The sequence below is a fragment of the Lissotriton vulgaris genome, chromosome 1_1 (assembly GCF_964263255.1).
Source record: "Lissotriton vulgaris chromosome 1_1, aLisVul1.2, whole genome shotgun sequence".
Lineage (NCBI taxonomy): Eukaryota > Metazoa > Chordata > Amphibia > Caudata > Salamandridae > Lissotriton > Lissotriton vulgaris.
Genome location: NC_141685.1, coordinates 1,383,870,894 through 1,383,892,641, shown reverse-complemented (window position 1 = coordinate 1,383,892,641; position 21,748 = coordinate 1,383,870,894). Strand labels below are relative to the sequence as shown.

Sequence of the window (21,748 nt, the reverse complement as noted above, 5' to 3'; positions counted from 1 at the left end):
GGAGCTGGATCAATACTAATTTGCATTAGGTAGGCCTCTGGGGCTGATTTAGAGTTTGCCAGACAAGTATTCTATTGCAAAGATGACAGAGTACCATGTACACCACACTCAAGGTCCATCCACTCCATTTGGGCAGGACACAAAGTTTATTCAGGTGTTAAAAAATGTACTGTGTCATTCTAAAATTTTCTCCAAAAGGCTGACTGATTAGCTGCTGTCAGAGATAAGCCACCTGTCCAGAGCCCTTTTTAGAGTGGGTGATCAAATGGCTTTTTTTTAACTCTCCATTGCCGCCAGGGTATCTTGGTGGTAATGTACGTTAAAAAAGAAAAAATTATCCGCACACCATGGGACAAAACTCCCATGACGGGGGTGGGTCATTAATTGTTTTATTTTTCAAACACAAACTCCCACATAAGAGTTTGCTTTTTGAAAAATAAATTTTTCTGGAAAAATTTGATAGCCAGCCATCATGTCTGATGGAGTTGTCCGCCAAACCTTTTCTACATTGACAAGAACCGCCATGACAGCAGTTCCTGCAAATGTATAAAAATGTCCACATAGCCAGAATGGCATCTCTAAATATGGCAGAAGGAGTAAAGGCAGGATGGCAGATGTAAAGTCTCCTGCCACTCTGTCTGTTTTATGTCTGCTTTTACTCCGTCTTCCAAATCCTAAATCAGGCTCTCTGTTGAGAATGGCACAATGGGGGCAACACAATGGTTACACCAAGTGATTGCCTATAGTTAGGCCATTTGCAAGCATTAATTCAATCACCTTTTGGGTATTTGGTTCCTAATAGTATCCCTGGAAACCTAAGACTGGTGCAGCTTTCTGAGCCTGATAATGCCAATGTTTGTGAATTCTAAAAAGTAGCAAATTGACATTCATTCAAGGATTACTTATATAGGTGGAAATGTGCTACTTTTTTGGTAAATCAGTCATTATATAGATTGAAGTTCCTGACCTAAAAATGAATACGTTAAAACCAGTTATTGAAATCAGGATGATGAGAAAAAACAACTTAGGCATAGCACACACAACTGGGCCCCCAGACCCAACAATCCAGCCAGAAATGCATTTTGTGGGGTTGTCACAGCCCAAACACCCCTCCTGAAGCTACACTCAGGCTAGTTACCCATCCTGATGCCATAGTAAAGAAGGCATCTTGCTCATTCTGTTGAGAATTGCGCAAAGGGTATACCAGGCAAGTGGACGTTGCTGAAAATGAGGTACAGACTGAAGGAGTATTTGTGGAACTTAGTCCATATATTGGATTGGGCAGATCCATTGAGGGGTCTGCTCTGCTGTGGGTGAATGAACAGTCACCATTAATGGGATCCAGAGAAGGGGTCCTTGTTTTGCTCTCCGAGTGGATATATTTGATCTCCTAATCAGAATCCGACTGCCATATTGAGGATCATTGGAGGCTAGTGTGAAGTTTTATTTTGAGGAATGGTCAGTATGGTAAATATGAAATGTTTGCATATTATATCATGGAGGCTATTGTGGTACAGATGAACCGATTGTTGTGTTTTGTATGTATTGAGATGGAATGCTATGGCCGAGCTTGAGTGTGGGTTGAGGTGGTTGTGGCTGTATTCACCTGCGGTTCAAAGGAAACGTCCCTGTTGAAGAAGACTCCTACAGATCTAACCTATTTTTTTCAGAGTGGTTTGTGTAATGTAAAGGGAGTGGAACTTAGAGGGAAGAAATGTGTTATCCTGTCTTCTTTTGACATTTCTCCTTGACTGCATGAGTGATGTCAGTTCTGACATTGTCTAATGGTATTGAAATGCTTTGTGTGTGCTCCACATGTATCTGTTGGGAAAGCTCATTCCAGGGTGGGCTGAGAGTTGTCATGCTCCTAGTGTGCTGGAACCCAGGATTAGACCTGACCTACTGGTTGGCTTTGCCTGTGAATTGTAACCTGGTAAGGAATTGATGTCAATAAATGTTTATGTCACTTACAACTCAGTGCACCAAACCTTTTCAACCAACAGCTATTCTGTATGTATGGAAGTCAAGTCAATATAAGTACATGCAATTTTCCATATCGAATGGCCCGGGTCAAAAGAATCTGGCTCATCTAATACTTGGCTACAGTAGATGTTGGCCTTCTGACTCTCAATAATCCAGATGACAGGCTTTGCCCAATGCTTTGTAAAGATCCAGTAGTAGAAGAGTGGGCATGTGACCATCAAATACAATCAATTTATGGCACATCACAAAAAGCCTGCAGAACCAAGTCAGTTCCTAGTGGCAGTCCAAAACTGGAATAGATAATATTAAGGAAGTCACAAATAAATGCATTTGGCGTTAGGCCTGACACTTCTAATTTTCTCATTACTTTCGAGGGCATAAGTTGGACCTGGCCCTTAATTCAAGAGACCCCAGGGAGAGATGACTTTCTTCTTCAGTAGCAGCCTTACAAGTTCTAAGGGCTAACAGGACAGCTACTTTCTGGAAGTCAGTATTTCAAACAGTTGAAATGGTTCAGATAAAAATGTGGATACACTATGAGGGAGATTGTGCGTGAATGAAACTTGTTTTAGAGGCAGTTGGCTCTATTGCTGAAGGAAACCTTCTTGTTTTTTATTTAATCAAGTGTAATTGTGGTGCAACATAATATCATTTTTGTGATTGTGGTGAGGATGCTGGATTTGAGGAGAAGTGCTTTTTACACATTTTCTAGCAAAAATGTCTTATGGTTATCATACACGTTTAAGAGAGGATAAACCAAGTGGTGGGTAGCACAATCTTCAGCTGTCTCCAAAGAGGCAGCTATCCTACTGTCCTGTAAGCAGTCCAGCTCACTGGTGAAGGCAGCAGTCTATTTGAATGAATACATATTGAACGTAGATGTTGGCATTCTATTTATGGGTGTTTGTGTGTCCGTGTTTGTCTAGGTGTCCGCTTTGCGAGTTGTGATTATTGGACACTGACCTCCTATCATATTGACACCTCATTTTGTTACTTTGATGGTTCAGAGTAAGTATGCATGAACTAGGGTGCTGTGCTCGAATACCCAAAAGCGTACTGAATGCGCATATTACCATCCAGTTCGATGCCCTCATTGGCGATTACGTGTTCAGAACTGATGTTCATGGCATCCACCTCTGCCTCTGCACTGATGATCTGCTGTGCAACTGCCTCCACAATCGGCATCACCATGGCAGCAGTGGATGTGTTGCTAAGCCACATGGACAAGAACGCAGTGCTACCCATGAAGCCCAGCATCAGCCTGCAAATAAGAGGTTAGCCAGGGGTTATTCACTTCTCAATTTCTGCTGTTAACCAAGATGAAAATATACTATCTCACATGGAAAAAAAAAAGTATCTAAATTACTAAAACCATCTACTTTGTGACAAATATAATTTACTTTTTCTTGCTTAATCATCATTTTTTGCTGAAGTACTGCTTAGAACCAGGCTCCCATATTTCTTAGGACCTTCAGGATCTGGTTGACCTAATTTATAATTTTGTCAGATTGGCCCAAAACACACTTTTCACGTTGTTTGCATTTGTATTTGAGTTTTTTTATGTGATTTTGCTCCTGTGTAGTCATAGTCAGCTCTAGCATTTACTTGATTTCCATTTTCACAATCTCCATTATGTGCTTACACTTTAGGAAAGAGCAGGCAGCCTTGGGAGCTCGTGGGCAATAATAGACCATCACAGAAAACACACTGCAATTCACACTGAGGCATTTATCAAGATTTGTGCAATGAAATGCCGCACAGCCATCTGCAGCTTTGCATTGTGTCGCATCATATTTCTATGCTTCATACTGTGATTATGCTAATGGGCACAGATGCACTAAAAATCCCTTCTATATGCTGTACAGGAATTAATCTTGTGTACAGGAGCAAATACAAGAGAGGAGCATTGAAGTGTGCAATATGTGTAATTTTGTGCCAATTACATTTATTAGGTATGAAAATATCACACAATTTCCTTTCTGTTTGTCATTTGCACATAACTTCATTTTGCACTGGGAGCCACACAAAGCCAGGTTATACTAATTATACTTTTCTAAGTAGATCTGGATTTGCTTTATTACGCTTACCTTCCAGAGATTATCATGGTTTTTGCGCGCTCCGCAATGCAATGGTGTTTTGGTGTCTCTTGTGTCGAATTTCGGCACAAAAATCCTTTTGTAGCCAAAAGTTGATCAAAATGCTTTTTGTTGCATCCCATTGTGTATTGTGGATACACACTGTACATTTTAGAAAATATAATCCGAAATGCTTAACACCAATCTTTAAACCTCTAAAACCGTAGCAATTCTGCCCCAATCCACCATTTCAGTGTGGAAAGTTTGCGCAGATAATACAGATAACTTTAGAGCAGTTTAACATGAATACTGTGTCAAATTTAGAAAAAAGTCAAATTAATCTCAATCACTTGGGACTCAAATTTACCAATTTATCGTCATCGTAAGTAGTTGTGGAGTTAAGAATAGTAAATCTATATTGCCCTAGATATGATTATCTTGCCAATGTGATGGCAGTCAATACTGATGAGTCAATATATGTGCAGGAGGATATGAAAACTTCAGTAGTGTGGTAGAACACCCATCTGCAGCACACACACTTGGTATCTAGCATACAGAAGTGCACTCCTGCAACGACACGCCGTAGAAATCTGGGACCTGATCAACACCCTCTCGCCCGACGTTGCCTTCTTCGCTGAAACCTGGACCAACACCACCTCCGGCCCGACATCGCCACTGCCATGCCTGACGGCTACAAGATCCAGAGCAAGGACTGCCTGCACCGCCCAGGAGGAGGACTCGCCATCGCACACAAGAGCCCCCTCCGACTCTCCACCTCCAGCCCAATGACCCCCACTGCAACACAGAACACCTCCACTTCCAGATCCAGACCAGCCCCAGGACCACGTTATGCTGCACCCTCATCTACAGACAGCCAGGACCTCGCACCCAGCCTGCAACTACCAACGCCGAGCTCGCCGCACCCCACACCATCACCTCCACGGACTACATTCTACTCTGGGACCTGAACTTCCACCTCGACAACTGCAATGACCCAGAATCCATCACTCTCCTCTCCAGCCTAGGACTGAAGCAGCTCGTCAACATGCCCACCCATAGAGCGGGTCATAACCTCGACCCCATCTTCGTTGGAGGTACAAACATCCGCTTCAGCCACACCACCCAGCCCCTCTGGACGGACCACCACTGCGTCCACTTCACTTTCAACACCCCCACTGCACCCAATCTCGCATCGCGCCCGCCACAACGGAACTGAAGCAAGGTCACAAAGGAACACCTCAACACCACCCTCCGTCACCCCCACCCCCCCCGTCGACACGACCAACACAAACACCGCAGCCAGGGAATTCCACCGCTGGGTCTCCTGCTGTCCGGACAAGCTCGCACCTCTCCGCCTACCCGCCAAACAATGTCCTCTGAAGGCTGCCTGGTTCACCACAGAACGTCAAGAAGCCAGATGCTCCTGCAGACACCTAGAGAAAACCTAGCGAAACCAGAAAACCACAGAAGGACATAACAACCACAAGATCACCCTGAAGGAATACCACCAGTGCATAAGAGACACCAAACAGACCTTCATAAGAGACAAAGTCCAGACCAATGCGACCAACGCCAAGGAACTGTTGAATGTCATACAGCAGTTTGCAAAACCCACCTGCGAAGGCAAGGATTCACACCTTCCCAGGAACTCTGCGAGAAGCTCAGCTCCTGCTTCCATTGGAAAATCAAGGCCCTCTACGACAACTTCAGCGAACCAGCCCCGGACAACTACCCCCTACCCACTGCCGCAGACAAACTGATCATCACGTCCTGGAATCCTGCTACCGTCAAACTCATCATCGTGGCCATGAAGAAAACACACTCAGGAGCACCAACGGACCCCTGCCTACCGCACATATTCCACAGAGCCGCCGCCGTCATCACACCCGAAATAGGACGTACCATCAACCCCTCCCTCAATTCCAGCATCTGCCCAGACGACTGGAAACGGGTAGAGGTGGAACACCTCCTCAAAAAACCAACGGCCGACCCAACGGACCTGTAAAATTACCGGACCATCTCGCTCCTCCCCTTTGTGCCCAAAGTCACCCGAGGGCATAATATCAAGACAGGCGATAAAATTATCGCCACTTTAGCGGCAGAAAACTGCAGCTAAAACGGCGATAATGGGCTTGATAATATGCTCTATGGAATACCAATTGAAGCCCATGTTAGATGTGAAGGACATCTAACGTGGGCTTCAATTGGAATTCCATAGAGCGTATTATCAAGCCCATTATCGCCGTTTTAGCTGCAGTTTTCTGCCACTAAAACAGAGATAATTTTATCACCTGTCTTGATAATATGCCCCAGAGAGACTCATAAACGCCCAGCTGACCGGCTCCATCGAAAAGAACTCCATCCTAGACGCCTCCTAGTCTGGATTCCGCAGCAACCACAGCACCGAAACCGCCCTCCTCGTCGCCATTGACGACATCCGCATGCTACTGGGCCAGGGGCACACTACGGCCCTCATCCTTCTAGACCTCTCGGCAGCCTTCGACACCCTCTCACTTCGCACGCTCTCAGCCAGACTCCACGACGCAGGTGTACAAGGAGCCGCCCTTGACTGTATCCAATCCTTCCTCTCCAGCAGAACCCATAGGATTCAAATCCCTCGCTTCCTCCCCGAACCCACGGAAATCAACTGCAGAGTACCTCAGGGATCATCACTCAGCCCCACGATCTTCAACATCTACATGGCCCCCCTCGCCGCCATTGTCAGACAGCATGGGCTCAGCATCATATTCTACGCCGAAAAAACACAGCTCATCCTCTCACTCACGAAGAATCCTGAAGACTCCAGACTCGGCTTCCAGGAAGGAATGAAGAACGTGGCAGCCTGGACGAAAGACAGCTGCTTGAAGCTCAACTCAGAGAAGATCGAGGTCCTCATCCCCGGACCCTGCACCCCCGCCTGGGACAAAACCTGGTGGCCCTCCACCCTCAAGAGCCCACCCACATCTACAGACCACGCTCGGTACCTTGGCATCATCCTCGACTCCTCCCCCTCCATGAACCGCCAGATCAACGCCGTCGCTTCCACTAGTTTCAACTACCTTTGCATCCTCCGAAAGACCTTCAAATGGATCCCCCTGACTGCAGAAGGATCGTCACCCACGAACTCATACCCAGCAGACTGGACTACGGCAAGTCCCTCTACGCTGGAATCAACAGAACAGAACTCTTCTACACAAACTCCAAACCATCCAGAATGCCGCAGCCAGACTCGCCCTCGGGACTCCGCGCCACGAACCCCTGACCCAAAACCTTCGCAGCCTCCACTGGCTCCACGTCAAAAAGAAGGTCACCTTCAAACTCCTCACCCATGCCTACAAAGCTCTCAACAACATCAGACCCAAATACCTCAATGAGAGAGTATCCTTCCACGTACCGAAGAGGAACCTCCGCTCCGCCGACCTCGCCTGGCAGAGGTCCCCAGCATCTGCAGAAACAAAGCCTACACCGCAGCCAAGACCTGGAACAAGCTCCCTGTGAGTATCTGACACTCCCCACCCCTGCCCACATTCAGGAAGGAACTCAAGACCTGGCTCTTCGACTGATCCAGAGCCGCTCCCTCCAGGGCCTTGAGAACCTTACGGGTGAGTAGCACCAGCGCCTTGAGACCCTCATGGGTGAGTAGCGTTCTATATAAACCCCTGATTGATTGATTGATTGATTGATTGATTGATTGAGAAGTCACCCGATTAGTCTTAAGCGAAGTTTGTGGAGGTCTGCAAAGTGACAAAAAAACTCTGCCGCACTATGTGGAGTACCGCAAGCAGTGGATTGCGTTATGTAGTGCCGTGTGATCGAGGAAATAATTCTACTTTGTGGAGTGGATATTTTTCGGAACTCCGTGTGCTCCACAGAGTGCAGGAAACTTTGCAAACTCTGTGAACTGAGCTGAGTTGACCTCCCAGGCCAACCCCTGATAAAGAGAGCAGTTTTCTATCTTCTGGTTGGGACAACCGCTCACAGAGTTCAGCAGCATCCCCAGAGCGTTTTTCCTATATAAAAAGCACTCCTCGCAGAAAGACGTCCCTGCAGGAATGAATTTGGTTCTTCTATGAGCAAAGGTCAAAAAAGCTCTACCTGTTGCATGATCCAATATCTGTTAAGATTATTCTGAATCTTGGCCAATCAGGAGTCCCGCCCAGTGTAGGGTTGAAAAATAACGTCCAGGGATGGTTTTGAAAACCAAAGAGGTTTGTTTCGAAGCAGCGCCATTACATTAATTTTTTGAAATTGTAGAATATCTGGATCGATCTCAGCATTTGAGGGTAAATAAAAGTGAAATGATCTGCTCCTAATGGATATCCAGATTTAATTATAAAAAGTTTATGGATACTCCAAGACCTGCAGGTCCAAAGTGAAATCAGAATGCTGCAACTCCACAAAATATTTTTTTACAGGCCACTTCCTAAACTTTGAAATAAGTATTGCCCTTTCTTTCAGTCATCCATTTTCAAAGTTTAGAAGCTTCTTTCAATACATCTTAATGCAGAGTGGTTTAGAACATGATTCAAAATTTTGTTATAAATTGTGCACAAAAATATAAAGCATCGTGGGCATCCTCTCTGAGCTAGTGCAGAGTTGTTGTGCCTAATTTAAAGATCTGCACAAAAGAAGTGGTGTTAGAGGGAGTAAACATCTTTGAGCCGTTTCGTGCACACAATTTGAACACTTAGCACGTATCACTCTGTTTATCTAATAGCTCTAAACATTAAATCTAAGCAATTGACCACCTTAAGCACTCACCTCCTAGTCAGTGCTGGTGTGAACCTGGGTAAACAAATTGACCTCATCTCTTGTTATTGCCTTTCTTTCTTACCTCTAAATTAGACAATAAGACTTTTATTGCGATTGTGGTAATGAGTGATTTGCAGATTTGAAATGCATCGACAACCCTGCTCACTGCATGAAAAGAATAGCTAAAGTCAAATGGATTCTTCAGAAGTGCACTTATTTTTAGGTCTCACGTAACCGCGTGTAAGCGCGGTCTCGCAGAGACCTATAGTCAGCGACACAGCTTTCCAGGAGACAGCACCTGGCCGCACGCTTTTCCTCTCCAAGAAGGCGATCGGAGCGGGCCACGCGCTCGCGAACGCGCTCGCTGTGGCCAGCTGCTGTCTCCTGGGAAGCTCCAACACCACACACGCATGCGCATACACAGAGACACACACACAAGCGCCCATGCACACACGCACACATGCCCCCCCATGCACGCACGCACGCACAACAATAAAGAAAGAAGGCAATGCCGAAAGAGAACCTGCGAGACAACTGAGAGGAAGAGATGAAGTGCGGGGTGGTGGAAGAAGCACATGACTGTAAATGAACGAAGACCAGGCACGTTTCACAACTTCGGCACGTGGCAGCGTCGGCTGCACGCTCCTGAGTCAAAGTTGGAGTTTCTACTCTTTTTAATATACAAAATAAATGCCGTACAGGGCTTTGATGTTGCCCATAGTCACGGTGGCAGTGTGTAGGCATGGGATTTTAATCCTCTGTTTAGACCTTTGCAAGTACAACCAGGCGAGACGGGTGTACGGGGCACATGGCAGTGGTGTGGTGAGTGAGTGGCATCTGTGTGCTGGCAGATATCTGAGGTTTTCGGGGCAAAGTGGTGGCGGTGGGCAGAGGAAATTCATCATAATCAGAGGGCACCGGTGCATTGTGGAGAACGACGCCAGCGTTTATTTGCGGGTGCGAGACTGGTACTGCCAAACTAACCACTCTAATCCGACCGGGCCCGGCTGGGGCTGCCAAACTAATCACTCTAATCCGACCGGGCCCGGCTGGGGCGAAGGATGGGAGAAAGGAAGAGGAGAGCATCGCTGAGGGGCCCCAGCAGATGGGACATCGGGCAGAGAGGGAGGCTGAGGGAGACGTGATGTTATGACGCAGGATCGGCCGCCGGCGCAGGAGGTGCCTCATCCCATAAGTTTAGTAAATTTGATGCCACCTCATGCACTTGCATGAATGGTGTGACAAACCCCTGCTTTATTTGAAGTTGCTGTTGACTTTTGAACGATATGCGTGTTCGGCGGAGGACGTGCCTCATCCCGTAAGTTTAGTTTATTTGTTTTTATTACTGTATTTATTTCATTACCCCTGACCTCATACCGCACCCCCCCACCGCGCGCGTTCCCCCGGAGTCATGCAGGCCGCGAGAGGGACCTGTAAATTTGATGCCACCTCATGCACTTACATGAATGGTGTGGCAGACCCTGCTTTATTTGAAGTTGCTGTTGACTTTTGAACGTTATGCGTGTTTACTGTGCATCACTGCAATTAAACGTTTCTTGTTACATAAAGCAACCGCATTTCAGTTCTGAGTCCTATGTACTGTGCAGATGGTACACTTTATGGTATGCTTTATTTTTTATAAATGTGCAGTGGTCGCATCCCTTCTTACTCAGCTTGCTTAGCTGGCAGAATGGTGTTGCAGCGTTGGCTTTTTTCTTTCAGTTAAACAATGAAGTGACATTCATACGGCCTAAATTCAGGATGCTGTCTCCCTGCCAACGTTTTAGGCATCTCTCTTTTTAAAGTCGGGAACATTCTGTTAAAACAGCTGTTTAGGATGTAAGGTATTACTTCTCACGAAAGAGACTGATTTGTGATAATGTCCTGAATGCAGCAAGGACCGTCTGAATCAATGTAAACAATTGCAGTGTATAGTTCCTAATGTTCTATATGCGATTTGCTTTCAACTAGTAATTACCATTGGATCATTGTGTGCTGTCTCACTCTTAATGCCTGTTTAAAAAGAGTGCTTTTTATGCTGGACCCAAGTATGTTGCTATTTAAACACCACCAGTGATCAATGCACGCTTCCACCACACGCACACAGCACCAGACGTCAGTGCACGCTTTCACCAGGCACACACACACCACCAACCGTCGGTGCACGCTTTCACCAGGCACACACACCACCAGTCGTCAGTACACGCTTCCGCCAGGCACACACGCCACCAGCTGGCAGTGCACACTTCCACCAGGCACACACACCACCAGCCATCAGTGCACATTTTCTACAGGCACACACACCACCAGCCATCAGTGCACGCATCAAGTGTTAACACATCCACAATTAACTATTGTAGCAATCGCAGTATGGCGCACTTTACTTTTAAACATGTCAGTGCACCTTTTTCCACCATGCACACGCACCACCAGCTATCAGTGCACACTTTCAACAGGCACACACACACCACCAGCCATCAGTACACGCTTTAATCAGGCATACACACCACCGGCCGTCAGTACACACTTTCAACAGGCACAGACACCATAAGTCATCAGTTCACGCTTTCACCGGGCACAAACACCACCAGCCACCAGTGCACCCTTTCACCAGGCACACACCACCAGCCGTCAGTGCACACTTTCACCAGGCACAGACACCATAAGTTGTTCGTGCACGCTTTCACCGGGCACAAACACCACCATCCGTCAGTGCACGCTTTCACCGGGCACAAACACCACCAGCCAATACAGAGTTTGCAAAAAAATTCATGCAACACATTTTCATATACAATGCCAAAAACTCAAACTTAAATGCTGCGAGACCTATTGCATTGCAAATGCTTGTTTTCTTCTGTCCCAGTGAGATGTTTTGTGGATATACTGGTGTAAGACAAGGGTTTATCTTGGATGTATGTCTGATGCTTATTCATGTAACTTCTCTTTACTTCTATTGACACAGACGATAACCCCCTTTCTGTGTGTGAAGCAAAGGTGGACCGATTTGCAAAGATTTTACTTTAACTTCTCTTTGAATACTCCTAAATTCCAAGATTAAGCCAGTAGAACTCCAGGCTTACTCCTGGAATTCAGCAGTAAGCCAGGAGTAGTGCAAAAGTATGTTACATCTACTCATAGCAAAATCTTTGTAAATCGGATCCAGTGCCTTCAATGCGGGTACAAAGTATTCCCTGAGCTCTATCTTCACTGGCATCTCAGCAGATAGGAGTTGAGAAAAGCGGTACATGAATGTTTCCAGACACTCAGAAGTTCAATCCTATCCTTGAGATATGATTATAGGCTTTTGGTTGAAGGGTAAAAACACTAATTTCACCAGTCCCTCTAAGACTATGATTCCAACACCATTGGCTCAGTTGAAGATGTCTGTGCAACTTCAAACTTATTTTGGATAACATGATCTGAGTGTACAATTCTGAGTTAGTCCAATAAAGACAATAAAAGCTGGAGCTGGTGGATGCTATTTGAGGTCAGTGGGTGTAAAATGGACTGCCTTGTAAGTGGGGTGGTGAATGGTACCAGGTGATGCCAATACCTTTGCTAGGAAAACTGTAACATGCAATGACAGCAAAACTGAAAACATCTTAGGCAGTTTACAGAGGATTCCTCACCTGAGAAAGAGAATCACCACTGGTACACCAGTACCTACCATGCAGGGTTCACCCCCACCAGCATCACCATCTTCAGAGCTATTCGCTTGTGCAAATTCCACTTTTCAATTGATGTTGCTAAGCAAATGACTCCTGTGAGCAAAAGGTGAAAGTCTTTGAAATATTCCGATGCCACCTGAAATCAAAGGTTGTGAAAAGATGTACCCTGTTTAGTTATGGTGGTTTTGTCAAATACAACCCGTAACATAGGCAAACAATTGCATATCAACGTGAAATTTATATAACTGAAGACATTTCACAATAAAAATTGTACGATTTTTAAGGAGACAAGCGGACCAAAGTACAGCAACCGGTGTGTCAAGATTTTCTGTTCAATTTAAAGATGGGCAGAGAGAAAGACAGACAATAGACACGCAGACAGAAATCGATGGATAGATGAATGGATGGATGGACGCACATTCAGACAGATAGACAGACAGACGCACATTCAGACAGATAGACAGACAGACAGACAGACAGACAGACAGACAGACAGACAGACAGACAGACAGACAGACAGACAGACAGACAGACAGACAGACAGATAGATAGATAGATAGATAGATAGTTAGATAGATAATCAGCAAACTTAAGAAAGTCTAAGAGGCTGATTCTGTAATAACACATAAAAAGAGCTGTAAATTTGGCCTTGGGATACGCTGTAAATTTCACACTGGGGTACTCATGCATAAAATACTCCTAAGAAAATCTGAGTAATTGTGAAAGGTCAGTGGTTTTAAGGAGCGGAGCCATATAACCATGAAAAAAGAGAAGTGCCAGAAGAGTTGTCAGGGACAGGAAATTCACGTTTTGTGAACGGCCCAAAATTAGTACTTCTATGGCATGAACATAAGTTTAGAATAAATGCCCTTTACACACTGATGGAAACATACATTCAAGTGACCTGGCACAAGCAGGGAGAAAGGTGCGGAAAAGGTCACCAAACGATTCTATATTCACTAGGGGTATGTAGGAAGAGGTGGCATACATGGCAATCTCACTTTTTATTGAATAAAATAAGCATTTGGCTTTAAGGTGTATTTTAAATTTTCTACCCCTACACATGTGTAAGCTGCATGAAGATTTACACCTGCTTTGAGGGGGTTCTGAAAATGTTAATGTATTTGCTAAAAGTTGCAAAATATACAATTTAAGCAGGTTTAATCTTTATGACAGTGGGAATTGGGGCTCTACTTATGTATGTATGCAAGTATATATGTATGTGTGTATGTATGCTTTTGGGATTATTGTAGGGTAAACCCCGCCATGAGCTAGCAGAGCACTGTATAGGGTCACAGACAACATAAAGTCAATGAGTAATAGGAGAAGCAACTGGTTTGTAGGATGTTCATGTATTGTGATGTATTGCTCTTCAAACAGATGTATTTTCAACTCATTCCTAGATTGGAACAGTGTTGGGGTGGTCCTGATGGATACACGGATGTCGTTCCAGATCTTGGGTGAATCGATAGAAAGCAAAAGACATACAGATGATGGACGGAATACAGAGAAAATAAAACATTCACCTCCAGTCAAGAGATCTGGGTTAAATCCATTGTGCTTTTGCTCACCATGCCACCCCACTTTAGACCCAGCCATATGCAAATCAGTCTTGACTCAGTTCTTCATGGGAACAGTCCAGACCGAAATGCCAAGCCAGACCGAAATGCCAAGCCAGGGCCTCCCTACACCGAAAACAAGTATCCTAGAACCGGTTTTTGGGCATCAGCCCCCATCAGCCAGGCTAGCTTGAATCCAGTGGCACAGTGAGCCTGGGACTCACGTCTGGGCAAACCCAGCGCACTTAGGGCAAGAAAGCAAAAGACACATCTTTTTTGCCTCAAAATGCACCATTGTGCTGCATAATGTGTAGTGGTTTGTGAGAAATTCCTGCTGTTTTCATCCATTACATGTCTGATACTCTTGCTCAAATGGTATTCACACCCTCAGTGTCCCCAACATCCTTAATTACTGCCTTAACTGGTATAGCGCCCATCTTTTCACATTTCCGGGTATGTATTATAGCTGACTGTTAACCTTGGATATTCTTCAATTAAATACCTATTTGGTGATTGAGAGTTTGTGTATGGTGTTACTGTACATGCAGCACCACCCTGCTGGGGTCATGTGGCAGAGAAAGATTATTTGACATATTTTCCCCAAGACACAACTCTCCCCTTGGTTTTACCAAGGCCCTGTGAGATTTTTCTTGGTGCTTTTTCATGGTTTCAGGTCTCATTGATGGCCCGGGGCAATAGAAGCAAAAATAACTCCAGGCGCTAATGAACCTCAATGGGAGCATGCAATAATGAGCATCAATGGCCCAGTCAGAGGACCTCCAGGTAGTACTGTGTATTAACCCCTTGGCTGCTAGGGCTATTCCCCTGCTGTGCTGGGGGGGGTGCGCACAGCGCACCCATGCTCATGACGAGCTCAGCTCGTCATGAGTCACGGTGCTCCGGTGCTCATGACGAGCTCAGCTCGTCACGGCGACGCCCGTTTAATGGAACGCTCAGCACAGCAGGGGAATTAGCCCAGAGTGCGAGCATTCCACTGGCCATGACGAGCTGAGCTCGTCATGAGCACCGGAGCACCGTGGCTCATGAAGAGCTGAGCTCGTCATGGTCATTGGAGGGGTTAATGTTCCCAACGTTTAACCCGTTGGCTGTGGCGCAAATTTCCCCGCTGTGCACAAATTTCCCCACTGTGCAGGCGGATTCTACACGTGAGGAAATTAAACCGCCCCCAGCCGTCTGACGCCAAAGCCCACCATAACGTCGGTCAGCCAGGGGCCGTCTGACGCATGGAACGAGTTAAAGAGCATTAATGCTTCCAGACAGTAATGAACATCTCTGTGGCCAAGCCATATTAAGCTTCAACCGTCTGAGAAAGTAATGAGCATCAGTGGCCCTCAGCAGTACAAAGGATCAGTAGTGGCACTAGGGAGGTAGCAGTGAACATTAATGGCCCACATAGTAATGATCCCCAATGCCTTAGCAGCCCCAGGTATTAATAAGCATCAATGGCTCCATGCAATAATGCACATTAATGGATCCACCTAGTGGAGACCATCCATGGTCCTAGGCAATAATCAACATCAGTGGCCTCAGACACTAACAAGCATAAATATCAGCTCCACTCAGTAATGCTCATCAATGACTCAAGGCAGTAAGGAGCCTCAATAGCTCCTGGCTTTGATGAGTATTACAGTTCCCTGGTTATTATGAGCTTCAATGCTCCCTGGTAGTAAAAAATATTTTGAAAAACTACCAGGCAATAAAAATAAAAATAAACTTAAAAAAACATTTTATGTAATCTCTCTTTGTATTCATGATCACAGGGAAAGAGTTAAAAAAGATTAAATCTGAATTGCCATAGTGTCGTAGTTTATTACAATTGAGAGTGTTTCCTTTTTTTGTTTTATATTTTAAACATGTTGGCTGACATATATTGTATTGGTCTGTGGGAGTACAAAACTCATTAATCACTTTGTTTTGAAATTATTTCATTTTTCAAAGTCTACTGAAGATGCTATGTCCAAGAAAACTGATTTTCCACCTCCATTTTTACCATCTTGTCCAATGCCCAGGAGCGTTTAATTGACCCCTATATGCCCTCCCCCCCCCCCACTCCCCAGAGCTTTCCCTTTCCTTCCTGAAGTTTGCACCAGGGCGGATTCTCGTAAACCCATAAAGTCACCCTCATGTGGGCAATTCCGCCCGTGTCCTAACTGCAAAGAGAACACCGGAACAACTGGTCTCAAGTTTTTCATCTTACAAATGCATTGGGGGTTGGGGGTCTAGGGCAACTGAAATCAGTAATGATGTCCTATTCATATTAAGGACACCAGAGCAGCCGTTCTTCCATCTCCAAAATGCTTTCGCAGGCGAAAGAAATCCATGGAATTTGAAAGCCGCCATGGTACCCTTTTTAAAATTAATATATCAGAGTAACTGGAATCTGCCTGTCCCTCCAGCTTCTTCAGTAGAATTAAAACAGTGGCAAACAACAGCTAATCCAATTTCCTTTCACAATTGTAAAAGCTTAAAGACTATTAATTCATCCAAGGCCTTTATGATAGGCCGAGAAGTGATGATGCATATGTTTCACTAAGGCCCACCCACTTATGCAAAACATAGCATCTACGCCCCAGCTGTTTCTTTTTTATTTATTACTTCTTATCTTCACATAAAAGGTTTATTCTGAATAGTGCGAAACGTTTTAAGGGCTAAACAGCCTATTTCCTTCATTATTTTCCTTTGATATGTGACCATGTTTCTCTTAAGTATATGACATATTTCTTATTGTCGTGAAATCTAATGGTAAATTTAACCGGTTCTCTAAATACCTACAGATTGGGCTACTTTTCTTGTCGCCACAAGCAGGGTTTCAGTGCCTTTGTTGGGTAGGTTTGCACTTTAAATGATACCAGCAATAAAATAAAATATCCTGGAAATCTAATTGCTGGGTGAATGTCTCCAGCCTTGCAACAGGTGAAATTTTGAAGGAACATACTATTGCAATGGCAAACACAGACAAGTGGCTCTCTTGCCTTTGTTTCACATCTCTGGTCGCACACAGGTGAGAGATCTGCAGAGAAGATTGTCAAACAGCAATGGCCCAATGCCACACTACTTGCAGGGCCGGCCTTAGGCATGTGCAAGCTGTGCACCTGCACAGGGCCACCAAACCCCAGGGGCCACCATGCCAATATATATCCTTAATATAATAATCCTCTGCGGATGGATACATATTTGCGTGGCGGCTCCTGGCAGGGATTTGGAGGCCCCCAGCTCTGTTCCACTTCCAAACACCCTGACCCCCCCCTCCCCCCTCTTCAATGGCCTCCGCGCCCCGCCCAGACCCCCTCTTCCGGGGCCCCCTACCTACGCTGCCTGCCCAGGGCCACCATGAGCCTAGAGCCGCCCCTGCTACTTGGGCTATGTACATTGATGCCTGACAGTGTCTGTAGCAGGGTCTCTTTCCCTTCTCCACATGCAAATGTTCAAAGCCAGTACCCTCGGGTAGTCTTTTTCCATAAGAGAGACATGTAAGGGGTGCCTAGAGGCCCATACTCTCTCAAAGGGATAGTGCGGACATAGTCCTGACCACTCAGTACTAGGGAATCACACTTTCCAGAACCAAACATGATGTCAGAGACAGGCAGCTTTCCCTGTCTAAGCTTCCTCTTTCTGTAATAAGCTACTGTATCATGCATCTAGAGAGCATAGATGCACAGTGCTTTGCTACATTTAATTAAGAAGAACCAGTGTCTCTTAACCTCCAATGTAGGACTATTGAAAATAATAGGCACGGTCGAAGCCCTTGGAATTGCTTTCCCAGCAAATGAACTAGTATTCACCATTGTGAAAGTGGTATTGCTTGCAGTGTCACCTTACCTACAGGTCCTGCCTCAGTCACAGAGCCTCTAAAGATCCATCCTCATCCCACAGCCACATATTCACCAATAGATCATTAATTCAGAAGAGCTATCCCTTCCACAAGGAAGAAAAGATAGCACGCTTCCCAGGATGCCTCATTGGAAGGGGACAATGAGATATCTTATTAGATTTGTCATAACTGAGCAATACCCTGAGTAGGTATTGTTCTGTAGAAGCACAATACAAATGCACTCCAAGCGGATAGTCAAATTACTCAAACAAGAATTAAATCCAACTTATGGATGACAATGGTACTCATGAATGTTCTTGTGGTAAATTCAGTATGGACCTTATGTCCAGTCACTAGTGTCTGAGAAGGGATACAATTCAAAGTCTATTGAAATCTCTAGACCAGCTGGGCAGGTATGGCCAAGATGGTGGATTAGCAAGATGTGCTCCGCTAATGCTCCAGGCCTGACTCTAAATTATCTCTTACTAATTAAAGGATGTGGCTCCTGCACCGAACAAGCTGGTCCTGTAGCGCAGTGTGCTCTGGGAAGCAGCTCTATGGCAGTGAAGAGACAGCAGAGAATAGCTGTGGTTGAGGTGGGCTGGTATGTGAGAAGAAAGAGTGGTGTGCCCCTGCCTAACATTGGGTGCTACAGAGAGAGCGAAATTTGATCTGATGTAGACTTGGTGAGACATACGTTGGTAGATGTTTAAGCCAAGATGGATTCTGTGGAGGTCGTGCAAATGATTTCCACGGTAGGGTGATCATGGCTCAGATGTTACAAGATGCGCTCACTAAAATCAAAAATCTTGAGAGCCTTTTCCACTGAGAAAACCTGCGAATTCAAGGGCTGAGAGAAGACATTGAGGGCTCAAGCTAGAAACATTCCTGGTTGGAATGCTCTCCTCCCTGCAGGGAGGCAGACAACAGGAAGTGTGACTTAACAGGGTTCAATGGACGGGTCTTAATTAATCCCTGCCAATGCTGAAACCAAGGGATATATGAACTAAGTTCCACTGTTACACAGAGACAAAGCAGTAATGACGATGGCACACATCAAAGGTGAGATCTACTTACTAGAATATACTTGTATTGTCTATCAATGATTATCTCAAGCTACTCTCCATACAGACTATACTTCAGGTCAATCACCAGGAAGCTGAAAGGTGACAATATCAGATAGAGATATACCCACCCTCTTGGCCTGACTTTTGAGATGGAAGTGAAGCAATTACATGTCACAGACAAATTGAAGCCAGCCCACCTCTTAGGCCTCCCCTCGTTGGAGGTGGGTCCCTGTGGTGCAAAGAGTAAGGAGGACCTGGTCCAACATCCCAGGAGATGGTTGTAGGAAACTGAGTTATTTCATCGTGCAGGATGTGAGGGCTGCACAATAAATATGCCAACAATTTTTCCTTACTGGGAACCAAGCACCCCACTGCAGCCATTGATTTGTTCATCGCATGGAGTGTTGTGTGGGCTAGTTATCACCACTGGCACTCTGTAATCACACTGCATAAATGATTGTTCAGTCAGTGCTTTTTCGTTAGGAAACGGAAAGGCATATGTATTTTACACACACGCTACTAAATACTATGCATTAATTTACAAATATATACATAAGGCAATTTGAAAATACCTTAGCACCAATAGCACTGTCTCTCCCTTGTGCAAGAGCTTTTATAAGGGGTTGGAGGTTCTAGAATTTAGGCCCCCCATTCCAATCATAGGGTGCCACATCACTACACAGCATGCTGGGACAGTTCAAGATGGTGTCATCCAAGAGCCACTGGTCACACCTGCTCTTTGGGTCTCGGCCCTACCCCTCGCTGACGTCACTGCCAGCGCCTTTCCCACCAAAACTTCAAACAGGATTCCCCTCCTGTGTTTACTGCAGTTGTCAGGGCTTCCTCCTTTGTTCAGTGGGCCTGGGCTGTCCCCAGCCCTGGTACAGTGTAACTGGCAATTAATAGATGCAGATTGTCATCCCAACTCCTTCCTCCTCAGGGACTGAGGGAAGCACTGTTAACTTGTCCTTTTGTGTGAGGCAGCCTTTGGTTCTTCCAATGGGGAGAAATGGAATTAACTTGGCCCAGCAGGGTTACAAAATGCCTTGGCTCTATCCTGAGCTGAGCCAGAAAAATATGACAATTTTGGAGATCCATAAGATGAACATGTATTGTCTTTGGACCTGCAAATATGACATGGGTACACCTTTTCCACCCAAGTTTCATATCTCACTGTACTTTTTAGGCCTAAGGGAAGAGAAACTGCACCCTACGGCAGGTTTCCCCCAAGTATATAATAAAGAGTCATGCAGACAAAACAGTAAATCACACGAATTTTACCAATATGTGCCGACTAACATTATAAGGCCTGACCTAGACAATATCAAACCCTCTAGAGTTCTCTACGCCAGGCTATCTGTGCACTGTCACTGGGCTGTGCACAATGGAAAGTTCACACACATGCAGCCTGACAATGTGTGTACACGTGTGTGCACGTGTATTTGTGTGTAACTTGCCAAGTGCCACTTATCCTAGATCTTTTGCAGAAGCCTTATCCTAAAATACAGACACTCGCAGTAAACATGGCAGTCCATTTGCCATGTGATTACCGAAGTTGAGACACAATTAGTGAGATTAACCCACAGTAAAATAAGTCCAAAACTGGATGATCCAAAAAGGAAACAATCTGTCCGTATTAAATGGGTGGAACCTATCTTGCAACACATGCCACCATCAGCTGAATCTAGGGGGAGGGATAGTCATTGCTCATGGGTACTCTTACCCAGTCAGTGGTAACAAGTGGGAATGGATTCTGACCAAACACACCATTCTCCAGTTGTCCACTACCACTGCCACCTTCCACTGGCCTTTCTATGATAAGACCACCAACCTAACTCAACTATGTGGCCAACTTTCCCTACAGGGAATCCAGACTGCACTAAGAGTCCTTCTAGGTCTAGGTCAGCAGCATCCACGACACCAACCACCTACATAATCTGAGCAGGTCGAGGCCCACCTTTGCCCTGGGCCACGCAATGCTGTGTCCACCACACCATTCCTGGCAAGGGTTCAGTGTCTCAGGACTGATACCAACACAACAGACATGTCTGGGACCTGTCTCACAGGTCACTCATTGCTCCCCCTGGAGAATACACAGCTCAGTACCCTCACTCAACCGGGTCACTACACCCTAAAGATTCAGACAAAGATCCTTTAGCGGGCCGCTGAAACTCACCCGCAGTACTTACTCTGGGGTCTAGGCTGCCTCCACACCCTCTCAGGATGACTGTGTCCCTTAAGAGGACTCCAGCCCAACCAAGGAGTGCTCCCAGTCAAGAGTTACGCCAGGTAGTTCCCTCAGCAAGAACCCCTTACCTGTGGACTCCCTACAGCCGCATCAGGTCAACAGGAAGTGCTGTGGGGCACTGAGAGTGACATGGTTGACCCAGCCCCCCTTTAAAGCTACTTCCCAGCCTACCTGCTGTTAAGTTAACACAAAGACCAATCAGGGACCATAAAGATCAGCTTGTGAAAGGTTCAACAGGTCTTGAGAATTACACTGCCTCCTTTAATCCACTCGACGGAGGTCTGCCCCACCTGCTGACTCCTTGCCAGGTCTTAGGGCACCACTTTAAGACTGGTACACTTGAAGGATGTATGACGTTACAACGCATGCTTTTACCACTCATGCCTTTACAACGCGGTTTTTACAACGCATGCCTTTACAACGCATAGTGCTTTGGGGCACTGGATAGTGAATAGTTCAATTTACTATTCCAACTCCAGTCCCCGTGGATAGTAGGGAAGGTGTTGGATAGTAAATTAAACCTATTCCCTATCCTAGAGCGCCCCCCAGCGCAATGCGTTGTAA

General features: G+C 45.6%; 1 protein-coding gene across 2 annotated transcripts in view; it reads right to left on the bottom strand.

Moving 5' to 3' along the window:
* The window catches only part of SLC13A1 (solute carrier family 13 member 1), a 309,760-nt gene that overhangs the window by 175,294 nt on the left and 112,718 nt on the right, over positions 1-21,748 (bottom strand). For both annotated transcript variants that reach the window (XM_086966833.1, XM_086966838.1), the window contains 2 exons: positions 12,478-12,614; positions 3,057-3,244 (listed from right to left, as the gene is read on the bottom strand). In XM_086966833.1, coding sequence (XP_086822959.1) covers positions 3,057-3,244; positions 12,478-12,614 — 325 coding nt within the window. The remainder of the gene's footprint in view (positions 1-3,056; positions 3,245-12,477; positions 12,615-21,748) is intronic.